The sequence below is a fragment of the Cyprinodon variegatus genome, unplaced genomic scaffold, assembly GCF_000732505.1.
Source record: "Cyprinodon variegatus isolate N-32 unplaced genomic scaffold, C_variegatus-1.0 Scaffold563, whole genome shotgun sequence".
Lineage (NCBI taxonomy): Eukaryota > Metazoa > Chordata > Actinopteri > Cyprinodontiformes > Cyprinodontidae > Cyprinodon > Cyprinodon variegatus.
Window position 1 is genome coordinate 223,138 of NW_015151016.1, and position 15,617 is coordinate 238,754.

The 15,617-nt window shown below is 37.2% G+C and overlaps 1 protein-coding gene across 4 annotated transcripts in view; it reads left to right on the forward strand.

Moving 5' to 3' along the window:
* The first annotated feature begins 550 nt into the window (after positions 1–550).
* Positions 551–15,617, forward strand: part of LOC107095681 (kinesin-like protein KIF26B) — a 38,911-nt gene continuing 23,844 nt past the window's right edge. For 3 of the 4 annotated variants that reach the window (XM_015391895.1, XM_015391897.1, XM_015391898.1), the window contains exons 1-4: positions 551–771; positions 1,005–1,338; positions 6,029–6,466; positions 13,576–13,700. In XM_015391895.1, the coding sequence (XP_015247381.1) occupies positions 1,108–1,338; positions 6,029–6,466; positions 13,576–13,700 (794 nt within the window). In that variant the 5' untranslated portion in view covers positions 551–771; positions 1,005–1,107. The remainder of the gene's footprint in view (positions 772–1,004; positions 1,339–6,028; positions 6,467–13,575; positions 13,701–15,617) is intronic. The other variant, XM_015391896.1, reaches the window with a different exon arrangement.

Consider the following 15,617-nt stretch of genomic DNA (forward strand, 5'->3'; position numbering starts at 1 on the left):
GGGTGAGGGTGCTACTCTGAAAGAGATGAGACGTTACACCCTTTTTGTTCATAGTGAAACATTCACATTTTTGCACAAGGAAGTATTTGCTCCAGCTTCTGTAATTATTTGGGTGTAATTTTTTTTTTAGCATTTTAATAAGATAAATCATACAACAGTATAAACATTCCATGACTGATGTCCATAAATAGAAAAATCTTATCAAATGTAAGTAGAATATAAACAAATATGAGTTACACTTTATCTCTTTGTACAATGGCTGTCCAAATTTGGCACATCATTTTGTTTCTCACACTTGCAACTTATATATATACCAGGATTCAGGGGGGTTGCAAATATACTGAAATGAGTCAAGTAAAAATATCAACGTCTCATGCATTTTTGTATGTGATTGTTGCATGATGCCCCATTTGCAGCGTCGAAGCACTTGCTCATTAGTGCCCCCTCGAGGAGTTGAGATGAACTGCAGGGTGAGTAGAGGCAGCGCTCTACTGTGCGTTCACTCCTTGTTCCTCTGCGCTGCTGTCATCACACCACCTCTTCATTTGGAGCGTCCAACCGGTCTCTTTTTGGGAAAGTTTTCTAAAAAAAAAATAAAAAAAAATCTAAGATGATTTTGCAGCATATCTTTTTGATATTCGGAGATTTGGCTGAAATACCTAAAAATGCGCCCCGCCTTTGTTGGACAATCTTTTTAAATATTTACAAGTTATGTCCTCTGTAACTGGAAGAAGGGAGAGATTTTCATCTGCGATCCGAGGAGCGCACTGGGTAAGCAAGGTTCATTTATTGTTTAGAGACACTGGAAAACTGAAGAAGATGCAAGGTTATTAGATTTTTTTTATTTTTAGATGGAGCGCACCATGTTGCTCCAGGATAAAAAAACAAAACAAACAACAACAAAAAAACATTAGGGTGTGGTTAGAGTTGCCCACGTCGATTGATATCTAATTTCCCTCTGCCTAAGCCCACATTCATCCTCTTTGTAATGTTTTATTTCTTAGAGCCCAGCAGTGCAGCATCACTGTGACTCCTTTTCTGCGTCCAGCATCAGGAGACAGTGCCAGCCAGAGGAGCGCCCCACTCCCCAGGGCTCCTCACCGGGATATGTGCAGCAGGGAGGTCCCCTCCTACAAGTCCCTTCCAGGCTCGCTGGGGGAACGCATCAGGATGTCGTTTGGAAGTGGGACAGCGTTCAGGGGCTCTGCGTCTGCTCTGCATCCCGGATCTGGGAGGTCCGACAGGAAAGTTGCGTGCTGTGAGAAGTGCTCTGCAGCTCTAGTTGCTCTAAAGAAGCAAGCTCTGAGTCTGGCTGTCCACCACCACTTCTCCTGCAAGGTCAGTGACTGATGATGTGATGCAGGATATTTGGAGCCTATTGATACCATCAGACTGATTACTTTATGCCTGATAAAGAGAAATATGAGGATAGATACTGAACTCAACCTGGAGGTTTTATATGGTCTCTTTATTAATTAGATTTGAATTGAAACCACACACTTTAATTTATATATACTGGTTTTTATGAAAATTTTAATTATTGGATCCTATCGTTTATTGCTCTAAATAAGTATGTATGCAATGTTAAATGTATCTGTATATAAGTAACTTATAAGATTTGGTTGAATGCACTTAAAAAAATAGTTTCGGATTGTGTTAAATATAAGACATTATAAATAAAAATGTTGACCAATAATTGTGTTTAAAGATCTATAATGCTTGATTCTAAAACCGTAATACTTAGATTTGTTGTAATATTATTATCACTTCTGATTTATATTTAAATCGTGGGTTTCACTCAGTTGTTCTTCTTATTGGTCCAGCAAGTAGTGTGCAGCGGAGAAATAGGTTTATAGGGGTTGGATTAGGCCTATAAACAATTACATTTGGTCATAGATAAGAGGATATAGCTGAGAAAGTTTCAGCATTATAGCAAGAAATTAGGTTTCTATCCGGTTCAAGTAGATTAGCAACTGCTAAAACAATTCGTTGATATTTTTAAACCAATAAAAATGTTTTTTTAAAGAATATGATATAGGAAGCTCAGCTTTCTTGCATGTTTAAATTTAGCTTTAGTGCTATTGCTAAACCAGCTAAAGCTAGATACAAATTAAAAATCTCATCCATAATTAAAAATTTCAACTTCTAATTCAATTCAGTTTATTTCTATAGCGCCAATTCACAACACATGTCATCTCAAGGTACTTCATAGTTCACCAGAACATACAGTGAAATTGATTCATTGATTTTCTGTCTGAGGAAAACCAGTTGATTGCATTGACTCATTGACTCGAATGCAATCCCTCACACTAAGCATGCTTGTAGCGAAAGTGGAGAGGAAAAACGCCCTTTTAACAGTAGGAAACCTCCAGCAGAATCAGGCTCAGTGTGAGCGGCCATCTGCCGAGGCCGACTGGGGTTCAAGGAGACAGAAGTCGAGATACAGAAAGAAGCAGTTTATAACATAAATAAATAAAATGGTATAATAATTTAACAAAGATTTACTACCTAAAAATAGATATTCTTCTAAGAATTTTAACATTAATGAACATTACAGGCTTATTTGCTTGAATTCAGTTTAAATAACTTAAAGCTCTGTTTAATCAGACCATAGCTGTGATTGACAAGTAAAAAGGTAAAGTGAAAACATAAAAAAGTTAAGCGGTATTTCAAAAAATGTTTCATAGCTTAATCATAAGCTGATAAATATAGGTAGAACAACTAGAGCAGAAAAATGTCTTCAGAATAAGTATTCAATTATTAGTGGTGATTTATTTACTCATTGTTATCTATATATTTCAACTGCCGAACCTAAAGAGTTTCTACTTGGAAATCTATTCAAATTATGTGTTTGCAAGTTGTTTCTCTGTTTTTTTTTTTTATGGCCAAATTGAAATTGTTTTGTTTTATCAGTGTGCGTCCCATAACCAATAGACTCTACCTCCCACAGAATGTAGTTATTAATTCAATATGCGCTAAACCATCACTATAATGTTAATATTTGATGGTTTTCTTTGTCTTCATGTGTTCATTGAAACAATGGCTCCTTGAGGGAGGCATGAAAAGTGAACAAGTTGAAAACCCTGCCCTGTTTGTGTCTGCAATTACGTATTTCTTAACAAAAAGATAATCATTTGCTTATAAGTTATTATTAAAGAATGGAATAATGTTTTAGTTGCAGACATGGCGTATAGGGGGAAGTGCTGACCCTCTTTACACTCTTTCTGTCACTCAATCAAAGGCTGTTAACTGGTGTTTTAATGCTCATGTGGTCGTATGTGCTGCCTCTTAGAGAATGCACCTCTATACGTCGGACACTGTCGCCATCCATCACCCAGACCCTAACCCACCAAGTAAAACCTGTGACATTCCTGTTTGAGTGCTTTCAGATGGGCATGAATATTTCATGGCGACATCTCTGTGTCATCTTTCCGCCTTCCCCGCTGAGGAAAGGCTATTTATTTTTGTCCGCTTAAGTGGTATGTTTGGCCGGTGAGCCGTGGTCTTGATGTTTTAGGGAGGGAGGGAGATTGAAGCGTGCAGCCAGTAGAAACCCGATAAGCCAGTTAGCTCCTTTCAGGCTTATTGATCAAGACTATGGCTTCTCAATAGCATCGTTGCTCTATGATATCATCCTCTTTTTTCTTTTTTTTTTAAATGGGCTGGTCAAGATGGGAAGCAATGTCTCCGGTGTGGTTTCGCTTTTCATTTTGTGATATTATTGTTATAATATCTGTTATCAGTTCTTTGTGTGAGACATTTCAGGTGATTTTATTTAAATTTCATAATTGCATGGAAGTTGGGGTTGGCCAAATGTGTCTGGATTCAGAGATGTTTGTGCTTACTGTTAGATGAAGCAGATCACCGCTGCTGTATGCTTTTTACTGCAGTGCCCTGTAAAATAATCATACCTCTTTCACATTCTTTGCAAAAAAGCAGGACTTTAACTAGACCATTCTGATACATAAGCATGCTTAGATCTAAATATATGGTTCTCAGTCCTCATCTTCAGGGCTCACTGTCCTTCAGGTTTAATATGTGTGTGATTACATTACTTCCTCGACATGCTGTTAGCTTGTTAATCACCCATTCATGTAGGTCAAGTGTTTCAGTAGCAGGAAAACAGTAAAACATGCAGGACAGTGGATCTTAAAGTTTCATTCTATATCATAAGTTGAAGCTCTGATAATTATTCCTTTCCCTGCTGAAGGAAGTCTTGCACAAGCATGATAGTGCTAACATGTTTTTGGTGATGGCATGTTCAGGATGAGGTTTCCTCCACACATAGAATTTCACATGTGAGACATAAAGTTATTTTCTGGATTCTTTAAACAGTTTCCACCAAATGTAGTTTAGAATAATAAATATCGCCCTGCTAACAGTTTGATTTGTTGATCTCTAAAACTGTTTCAGAGTTTTTACCCTCGGCATATGTTTGGATATATGCCCTTTATTCAATGGATGACATAATAGCATGAGAAGATCCTTCAGCTTTTTCATGTACCGTATTTAATTTTATAGACTTTATAATTTGATCAGAGTTCAAGCAAGCTCTTGTACACCATGCATACTACACATGTTCACCACTGTGACAGAAAGAGAAAGCTACTTTGTTCAATCACTTTGTTTCTTAATGCACTTTGGAAATGCCTGTTAGATGGCAGGCAATTTAATATCAGTGTGAGATGCATCCAGCAGGGAAATTCATGTAATGGCCGATTACTGCAGCTAAAAAAGTGAAAACTGAAATTTCATCCCAAGATGAAGGTGTGAGTTACAGAGAATTTTTTTTAGATATGAAAGCACTGTCAGATGTTCAAAGTTTGGGATATTTAAAAAAAACCTAAAGCTTCAAAATTCCCCCAAATTTCATTCCTAAGATTACTGTTCCTTAATCTTCCTGATGTTGTTTTTTCTCTAACATTTTACAACAAACCTCTGATGACATCACAAAACATCTGGATTTACACTGAGATTAAATTAAACAAATGTTGGCTCCCTTTACTTATCATTATTATTATTCGCTAGGTTTAAAAGGCAAATGGTTCCTCTTTATTTAAAGATAAAGGGGGATAAATGCAAATGCATGCCACACTTTTCAGATTTCTAACTGTTATAAATGTTTTTGTCAGGATGAAATGTGAGATTTGATCATTGTTGGATTTGTGGTTCTCTGATCCGGCTGCTGGGGCCCAGGCTGACATCTCAGATGTCAGCAGCAGTTTGTTTACACCATGAGTTGATGAGCTGAGCTGTTTAAAGGCCGTCTGTTCTCACAGGCTTTTAAAAACACATTTAATCTTCAGGTTTCAACTCAGACAGGCCACAAGATGCAGCCTGACATACAACCTGCTAATGCAGATAGATTGCTATCTGGAACACAGAGACACATCGTTTGCCAGTTTATCTCACAAATGTTTTAATTTTAATCTAAAATCACTGACTGATCACTTTCTTTCAAAAGGAGGTAATGTAGTTCAGGGGTGTGATGTAATAACTTTCATAATCTGTTTAATCTAGAGGGCAACAAATACAAATTAATGCCCTTTAAAATACTAGCATCATGCTACTTTATTAACTGGTTCAATAAATAAGCAGCTTTCAAAGCTTGTATTTGATATCTGATTATAATATAGTCAGAGAAAAAATCCTTATCAACAGTATTTTCTGTAAAAAATAAAGTATATCTTAATCTTACAACCAAACATAAAGAAATAAGCATAAAAGACTAAAAATGTGTAAAAAAGTCTAAAAAGGAATCCATCTGTTATTTAGAATGATACATTAATAAACCTGTAGATATAAGTACATAAATGCAGGCTGTTATAAAGAATCCACATTACTAAACTGTTTTTAACAAAATCTAAAGTGGGGAAAATGGTTGTTTCAGCCCATCAGAGCAGTTTTGTCGATTATATACGACATCCCAGGTCAGATTTTATTTGGTTAAGGAAGGAAAACAGAGATTTCTGCATCCACCTGTAATAAAAAAAAAAAAATCTGTTTTATTTTGTCTTAAATTCTGCAGGAAACCAACGACCTGTCCGCTTTTCTTCATGACAACCTTCGTGTCCACGGTCATTCTAACCTGGAGTCCAGGAACAGGGAGAGGGAGCTGGGCCAGTGTGCAGCCTGTGGCGTTAATCTGAGCCAACTCAAGCAGGAGGCCATCCTCCTGGCTCTGAGTCGTGGGCAGTCGTTAGCGAAGCCCTCTTTTGCAGTGCTGGGACAAAGTGGGGCTAAGCATGAAGAGAGGTTCTCCAGGGAGGCCGTGCATCCACCGTACAGTCAAACACACAGCCCGCGAAGCCCCAGGACGCCCCAGAGGACTCCCCAAACCCTCAGACGGAGGGGGCCCAAGCTCCCCAACCCGGATATGGGCCGCTGGGTGGAGGAGCAGCAGCAGCTGGTGGCCTCTAAATCAGCATCCAATCCAGATGGTGTCACCATGAACTCTCACCATCAGGTACCCTTAAAAGCCTTCTTCAAGCTCGACAACCTATATAACACATTTCCTAGGTTCCACCCCCACTTTAATGAGCTATATGGATAATGCATGTCTTCACGAGCGCACATGTCAGCAAGCCAAAGATACATAGCGCCTAATCAGGGCCTGTTTTCGATCCCGTAGCTGAGTATGTTCTATAAAAGTCCTCTTACTAATGGAATGGAATAGGGTCATGATTTACCCGTCATAAAACAGGCCAGTCAAAAAGCTCTTGTGATCAATAGAGATGGCAGCCATATTTAAAATAGTGGCTGGTGAAATATGCATTAATGTGATGGAAGCCGCCCCTCCTCCAAACGTCCACATTTACTGGACGTTATAGCAAATGTTTGATTTAATGTGACCAACAACATCTTAAGCCTTTAAAGTATACCTGGTTCCTACTTTTCTCTCTTAATTATCAGTATATTTGTTTGAGTTTGTTTGCAAGGAAATGATAGAGATTCATGACTGTCACTGTAGAAACTACAGTTTATCCAAACTCTTCACACTCCTTCACACTTCTTCACACTCAACATAGCAGGGTTTTGCCATGCAAAAAACATAAATATGAAGATAATTTTAAACATTTATCTTCTTCAGTTGTATCATTTTGAGAGCCACTCTATTTAGCACAATATAAACTTTTTTTTTTTAAAGTTGTATAACAAACCAAGAAATATATTTTGAAAACTGAATATGTCATATGCGCAACAAAAAGCTTGACAAGAAGAAGGAAAATTTTTATATTAATCCTTTCATCCTTTTTTCCCCGCTTCATCTATCAGGGCTGCAGTGGGGCTGGTGCCCTTAGCAGTCTGAAAAAATGTCTTCTTGTTGGAGATATGGGTAAAAAAAAAAATAGTGTGAAGCTACACTAATTTCACAAGATAAGACAATTTAAGCTAGTTTTTTTTTTCTGAGCATTAGTTGAAAAAAATAAGACTAAAAGCTATGAATGTTTGATTTTCAAAGAATACACCACAATTTTACAATGACCTAGTTTGGGTTAGAGTTTTCAAAGTATGTTTGATTTTGGACTGAATTTGAGCTTAGCGTTAGCTTTGTTAGCAGCTAGGAGTTAGCTAATTGATGTAAGCTTCCATTATTGACATGTTGTGTCAGTTTTTACTTTCTAAGTACCTTGATTAGCTTATTAAAGCTACATAGGTGCCAATTAATGAAATTCTTGTGACAAAATTTCAAAAGTAAGCAGGATTTTGTTCCTAGTATTGTTCTGTTAGCTTAAAACATTACAGAAAACAGTTGAATGTTTTTTTTCTTTTTTTCCCCTAAGCTCAATTACGTTGGGCTCAGGCAAACTCCTAAACCACACCAAATTTGAGGATCTTCTTGTAAAAATAACAAAAAACTTCATCTTGCTTGTTATCAACATAATACTTTCCAGTTACCATTTCTTTGAGGTACAGTAAAACCAGTAAAATTGAAACAATTAATCAGACACATTTGGATAAATTTTATATTGAAAAAACAGTGAACTGATTAACACATTTAAAAAAATATATATTAAATTGCCTTAAAAGACCATCAAATGTTCTTTTGCTTAACAACTCTTTACTCAAAACTGTAAAAAAATATATTTATATCTTGCATTTAAGAGGAAATACCAGCCCGATCAGTAAATCAGGACACATCAAGTTTTGGCTTCACTTGGTTCAAATTATGTTAATCAAATTAAGATCCAGTTTTTGATTAAAAGAATTATGGACAGATTAATGATTAGCAAAATAATCTTTATTTGTAGCCCTACACACATTAAAAAAGCAGGCAGTGTATGATTATGACATCGAACCAAAGACCTAATTGTCAGTGTTTGGACACTGAGAGTCTAAGGTGGCATCTATTAGGCTTGCATACAAAAGGTGACTTGGTGAGGAAAACAACCACACTGCTATTGCTCCCCATTCTGAGGGAAGCTGGCTAAATATGTAGTAAACAACCCTGTAGTTTGAGGAATATAAGTTGATCCCATCCCTTTAAAAGGGAACTGATTAAAGAAATGGACCAGGGTAGGACTTCATGTGAGCCAATGTGAATTGTCCTGTTTAAAGACTATAACACCGTTTTGTTTAAGGAAGTAGGAATCCAGTTGTTGAGACAACATGTTCGATTATACACACACCAGACTCTTTATTAGGTACACCTGTCCAGCCGCACGTTAAAGAAAATTGGTAATCAGCCAATGATAAGATAGTAACTCAGTGCATTTAGGCATGTAGACATGGTAAAGATAAAGCATATAAATGGGGAAAAAAGCTGATTTAGGTGACTTTGAATGTGTCATGGTTGCTTGGACCAGACTGTATGGTCAAGGTATCTCAGAAACTGCTGATCTACTGGGATTTTCACGTCCAACAATCTCTAGGGTTTACAAACAGTCTGACGAAGAGAAAATATGCAGTAAGCTGGAGTTCTGTGGGCAAAAAATTCCTTGTTGATGCCATTGGTCTGAGCAGAATGGCCAGACTGGTTTGAGCTGATAGAAAGGCAACAGTAACTCAAACACCCCCTTGTTACAACCGAGGTATGCAGAAAGGCATCTCTGAACACACAACATGTTGAACCTTAAGGCGGATGGGCTACAGCACTAGAAGACCATACCAGGTGTCCCTCCTGTCAGCTAAGACCAGGAAACTGAGACTTGCCTGGTCTGATGAGTCGTGATTTACGCTGCAACATTCAGAGAGTGTCAGAATTATACATGAAAGCCTGGATCCATCCTACCTTGTATCAGGGGTTCGGGCTGTTGGTGGTGTAATGCTGTGGGGGGTATTTTCTTGGCCCTATTTGGACCATCTGAGCATCATGTCAACACCACAGCCTACCTGAGTATTGTTGGTGACCATGTCCATCCCTTTATGACCACAGTGTACCCATGATCTGATGGCTACTCCCACCAGAATAATGCAACATGTCATAAAGCAGGAATACACTGGTTTCTTGAACATAACAATTATTTCACTGCACTCAGAACGCCTCCACAGTCACCAGATCTCAATCCAATAGAGCACCTTTGGGATGTGGTGAAACAGGAGATTCTCTTCATGGATGTGAAGCAAACAAATCTGCAGCATCTTCATGAGGCTATAATGTCAATTTGGCCAAACTCTCAAAGGAAAGTTTCTGGTATCTTGCTGAATCTATGCCATCAAGAATTAAGGCAGTTCTGAAGGCAAAACCCGGTGCTTGCAAGGTGTACCTAATGAAATAGTTATTGACTGTGTGTTGTGTTATATGCAATTCAATTCCTGTAAATGTGTTACAGGTCATATTGTCATATTGCTTGTCATAATGCTTGTGGCTATGCCATAAATGATGATCCTTCCTTGTGTGTGGTCTGTCTTGGGCAACTGGAACCTTTCTGACGTGAGTTTGAGTCCTTATGTATATCAGACACTTGTACCATACATCCACCAGGCCTCATGCAAACCACAATCAAACTCCAGTAAGTGCTGCTAACGCTGTCTAATGTGCATAAAAGCATTCTTTGAGTCTGTTGAACTTCACTCACTGTTTTAAGTGATTGTGAGATTCTCTAGCAAGGAAACAATACTCAACTTGACATGGACCTCTGTTGCTTGTGCTTAGACGTATAGAAATTCAGTAATTAGATTAATCATTGGTCTGCATATGTAACAAAGTGGTTCCAATTTGCACTTTTCCTTCAAGGTAATTAAGTTTCTGCTTAAGGGATCTTTCTTATTGCCTATATTTATATCTTTAGGTTACTTAGAGGAAAAGTATTTTTTTTCTGAGAAATAAAATGTGCTGCTCATCTACGCTACGATTCCCTTTGCAAAAAGAACAGAAAAAAGAAATTTGGGCCATTTTGCATTCAGTGTAGATCTAGTAACTGAGAGTTAGATTAGGGACACGTTTTTTTATACAGAACACATCAGAGGTGGCATATGGACACATTTCTTTGGCAGCGTGTGCACAAATATGTCCTGGGCAACATCGAAAGACTGCCAAATGTCCCACTCTGGATAAGGACTCGCTTTCCTGCACTCGAGCCTGTAAAAGCACTGGAGCCTGTCAGCAAGAATCAATGTTTTCTTGGTATTAGGGAAAGGATGTACGATTTGATCAAAGTTTATGCCTGCTAAAGGTGTGCACCGATTCGCTGAGCTGTCACCTTCTGTTTGGATCAACCAAGATGGACCTTGATGATAAGAGTCAGAACAAAGCATTCAGAAAACAGTTTGATTTCTAAAAAAAAACACATTAGCAGGAGCCGAGAGCAGATCAGTAGGGGGTGATTCCTCTGGGATAAAATACTGCAGGACAAGGAAATGTTGAGGTCGAAGCAGAGCGGGATAGAATGGGGGTGGAGAGAAATAAAAGGCATAAAATAGGAATAAATGAGTGCAAATAGAGAGAAGATCTCAAGGAGAGAAAAAACAAAAATAAAAAAATCTTATGAGTCATAAGAAACAGAAGGAGATGGTCAGTGAAGTATTTATAAATCATCTGTTTTACCTTTAGTCTCCATCAGCCCTGTCTCATTCCAAACCATTACTGCACATCTCTACTGGCACTAATTGGCACATAATGGTTGGCTGTTACTCATGGAAAACTGAGCTCATGTTATCCTGCCTCCACATGTGAGTAAGTTTGATCCAAATTAAATGGCCTTCACCAGTATCACAACATATGGGGTATTTCTAACCTTCGCTTTTGAATAAAAATCCCTATGATTTAGATGCTAAAAGCTCAAAATGAATAATATGAGAGTAAAACAGTTTTCTGTAAGAGCAGTCTAGAATAAATTGAAAATTACGTCAAAGAAGTTATAAACCATGTTATCAACAAGTCATATCAAAACACAAGGGGAGAAAGTTAGGGTTATCTTGAGTCTTCCTCAAACTGCTTCCAATGATTTTCAATAAAAGCAAGATTCAAATCTACTGAAGATGTTGAGGTCGACTGTATTTATTTTAAAAATGAATAATAACGCAGCTCCCTTTTTAAAACTGTCACGGTGTCCTATTTACAAAAAAATATTCTTAGATAACTTACACGTAGATTTAGTGCAACCTTTACGTAGTTATGAAATTTAAAAGTATTGTGAAATTTGGTGTATTTATTTTTGGATAATTAACGCTTGACTATCATTGATATGATAAGAAACAGGTATTGTAGTACTTCGAATTAGGGCTAAACGATTTTGCCAAACATTTAAATTGCGATTATTTTTAACGAAAATTGCAAATGCGATTTAATTGCAATTTTCCTTTGCATCACGCACAAGGATGGCGATGTTTTACTGCAGGGATTCTGTTCTTTTCCAATGACATTGAAAGCATGCTTGTCCAGAATCCAGTGCTGCAGGACGTTGCTGCAACATTTACATTCTTACTTCTTACTATAAAGCATAGCTCTAGGTGCTAGTTGCACCCACTTTAATCGTGTTATTGCCACCTAAAGGCTGGAGGGAGAAAGTTTGTCTTACTCTTGTTAAATTAGACTTGGACAACTTTTATTCTATTTCACTCATTTTATTGACATTTCGTTTAGTACAGCTTTCCAGACAGAAAAATGTATATGTACGACACATGTATAAATGTATTGGGATTAAAAATTGAGTGCCTCTGCGATTTGAAAATTGCCAATGCAATTACTTGCTCTGCCCTACTTGGAATTGTAATAAATGTAGGCCGTAATGGTTATTCAACCAACATGAAGAAAAGGGATTTTATTTTTTAGATAAACAATCACAGACATTGTTTTCTCCATTACGGATAATGTAAGTGTTGGTTTTGGGTGGACTATGTCATATTAGTTTTTTTTTTTTCTTTTTGATTTAAACTTTTTTTGTTTTTTGTACTTTTCTGTTATATATATATATATATATATATATATATATATGTATATATATTTTGTTATATAAATATAAGCACCTAATCTAAAATGGAACTATGAACTATTTCCCAAAGAGCTTCACTCTATCTTATATCTGATCCCAAAGATGTCTACTTTAATGCTTACTACATTTTAAAAGCCAAACTCAATCTTCATTAAATTTACCCAATACCATCTTTTCATTCCATATAAACAAATTATTATACATAACAGTCACAGATCATGATGACTCTTCTGTGCTTGCTCTAAGTATGATGTTTCTATGCCGGACAGACTAACCTACTACAACTGTTTTGCTGATGATGCTCAACTTTGTCTACCTCTATAGTCTGTTTAATCTTCTAAATTCATTAGATGTAAAAGTCTTTTTTTTTTTTTTATCAATAGCAAGAGTGAAGCTGTTAAGTTTTGGCCGCTCTAAGTGATAAAGAAACTACTAAGCTGATGGCATTTGCTTGGTCTCAAATAAAAAGTGAACAATCCTGGTGTCATTTGTAGCCAGGGTATATGGAAATTAGGAATTATTTTAAAATATATCATTTACCTGAGCAGTCAGAGTGAGAGCAGTCCTGTCACAAAATGACAGATAAACTAGTATATACGTTAGTTACCTTAAGGTTGGATAGATTTTATTCTTTATAATATTATTGTAGTTAAACCACCTCAAAGTCCTTCATCTTATTCAAAATGCTGCAGAGAATTGGTGAAATCAATATAAAATATCTACAAATTTTATTCCTTTTTATCCAAAATAGGATTTAAATTCTTTTTCTTACCAGAAAGCAGTGAATGATAAAGCTTCTTTTATTGAAGACCTGTTTTTTCTCCATATGGAAGAAACCTTTATTCTGGGGTTAGATATAAAATATTTCTTTTAAATCAGTCAACTACAGGTATGATTGCTGGACACCTTTACATAATGTCCTGTTTTTCTAAAGTCATCACAGGCAGTATTAAAAGATGACCTCTTCAGCTCTGATGCTTCTCAGCATGTTCCTCACCGTCTGAATCCAGCTGCCTCCGTCCATGATGGAACAAATAGGCTGTTTGTTTACAGCTTGAGCTCTGAGCCTTAGATAACCTACTTACACTGGAGCTCCTAAGTGATTCCCCTGATGCCACAATTCCCCTTTGTATTAGATTTTGGAGAGTGACTAGAGGTTTGGATATTTATATAATGAGTGATGAGTTTTCTTTTGGAACAGCAGAAGGCAGATGATGCCGCGCTGACCCGTGGTGATGCTGGGACTGTTCAGACTACCTCCAAGATCCCTCACATCTCCAAAGTGGTGAGCATCGCCAACACCGCTGCAATGTCCCTTTTGGCCAGGTGAGTCTGTTCAGGATGAAATCTTAGGAAATGTTTTATATCAGATTGCCTCTATGTGTAAAAGCAGAAATCACATCATTTTACTTTAATATTAATCTCTTTTTGATTATTTACTCTACAGTTTAGAATAAACAGATTATTAGATTTCAAATAACGGCATTTTTTTAAATTATGAAGCATAATCATGTTTTATTAGTAAATGTGTCTTTAAAGATGAAAGATAAGATAATAAAATAGTTTTTTTAATACAGAGTTAACTAAAATTCAACTATCCACATGTTGAAGGGTTTAGTTTTTATTGGTTTTGTTGCATTTTTTTTGCTTTAACATGGAGCTTTGAATAGATTGAGAGAAACGTTTGAAAAAAAAAAAGACAACAAACATGATTGAGCATCAACTTCTGCATCTATTGTTCTGTTCCACACATGGCTTCACATTTCACGTTATGCAGTCATTGTAAAAATAATGCAGAGTTTTTTCAACTAAAGGTTATAAACAGTTGTATTTTTACTGGACTGCAGGGCTAACGTGTATTATTAATTAATTAAAGATGAACCAGTTTTTTGAATGGATTGCAAATATATTTCCATTAATTGACATGGAAATGTCAAGGTTCAGAACAGGGGACCAAGAATTCAAGGCAGGATGACAGTCAGATATCTCAAAAGCATTTATGTAAAAACAACAGATATAAAGTAACATCAAGGACCCCTAAGGCAGGAACGTCTGATCTTATAGTTCAGTCTGTGCCAAGAGAACAAGGTTACTTCCAGCCGGTTGAATGCCAACAAGACACGGCCCAGAGAGTCCCAGACGTTGTAGCTCCGGAGGATGGAACGCAAGCAGGAGACCAGATCCAGGCAGAAGAAGGAAGGCAGGATAGGGTGGAACCAAAGCCGATGCTAAGGACGTGCTAAGGATTCAGAACCAGGGTATCAGAAGGTTCCGAAGAGAAATCCAGGACGCTGTCAGGAATTAGTTCTAAGTTTGGTTAACAGACAGGGAAGTTGTCATTCTCATGTAATCACAGGTGCTGTTAGAACAACAATGACAAAATTTTGTGTTTCTAAACAACGTTTAAAATGTGTTGTGAAAAGCAGTACTTGTGCAACTGATTAAAAGCTACTGTATGTAACAAATGGAATAACTGATAAAACCAGTCAAAGACAGAAAGTCAGCAGCCATCTTCAATGCGGAAGTTAGGTATGATCATGTTGTGCTGACCTTCCGACTCATAATCCAAAACCCTTCAGGGGTGTTCAAGTTGAAATGTCCAACTCTGAGGTTGGAAGTTCCCTCTTTAGAGTATAAACGTAATCCACCAAAACACCTTAAGGCTTTGTTTCAAACCCCACATGCCTCCATTGGCAAGTTTATGAAATGACAAACATAGGGAGACAGAACAAGTAGAAGAAAAGTAGAAAAAGGCCTCTTCTCTGAAGACAAACAATTTCCAGACTACTTCAGGAACGGAGGATAGTATGTAAATGTACTAATTTTAAAGGATTTAATGAACTTTTAGGTAAATGAGACCAAAATGGAGATGTATGCCCATAAAGGACAGCACCCAGAGTGGTGATGGATGGTGGTGGAGGGAGGATCTTTGCAATCCTTTCTTTCATTGACCCTCTATTGTACAATCAATTATGTTAATGCACCAAAATGGTTAAACCTTAGCCCAAACTGGGTGTTTCAGGAAATGAAGGAGAGCTGTCTGTGTTGTATTAATTCCAGAACCTTGTAAATACCAGAGGGTACATGTTCTTTTTACTGATCTATCACTAATATAAGAATAATAAGACTTCTCTATTCGTTTCTCAGATATATTTCAGCTCCAGGACCTCTTGGTGTAGTGGGAGTGTTTTATTAGTCACTGTGAATGTCCCCCACCAACACCACTGACACCTCTCTCTCTGT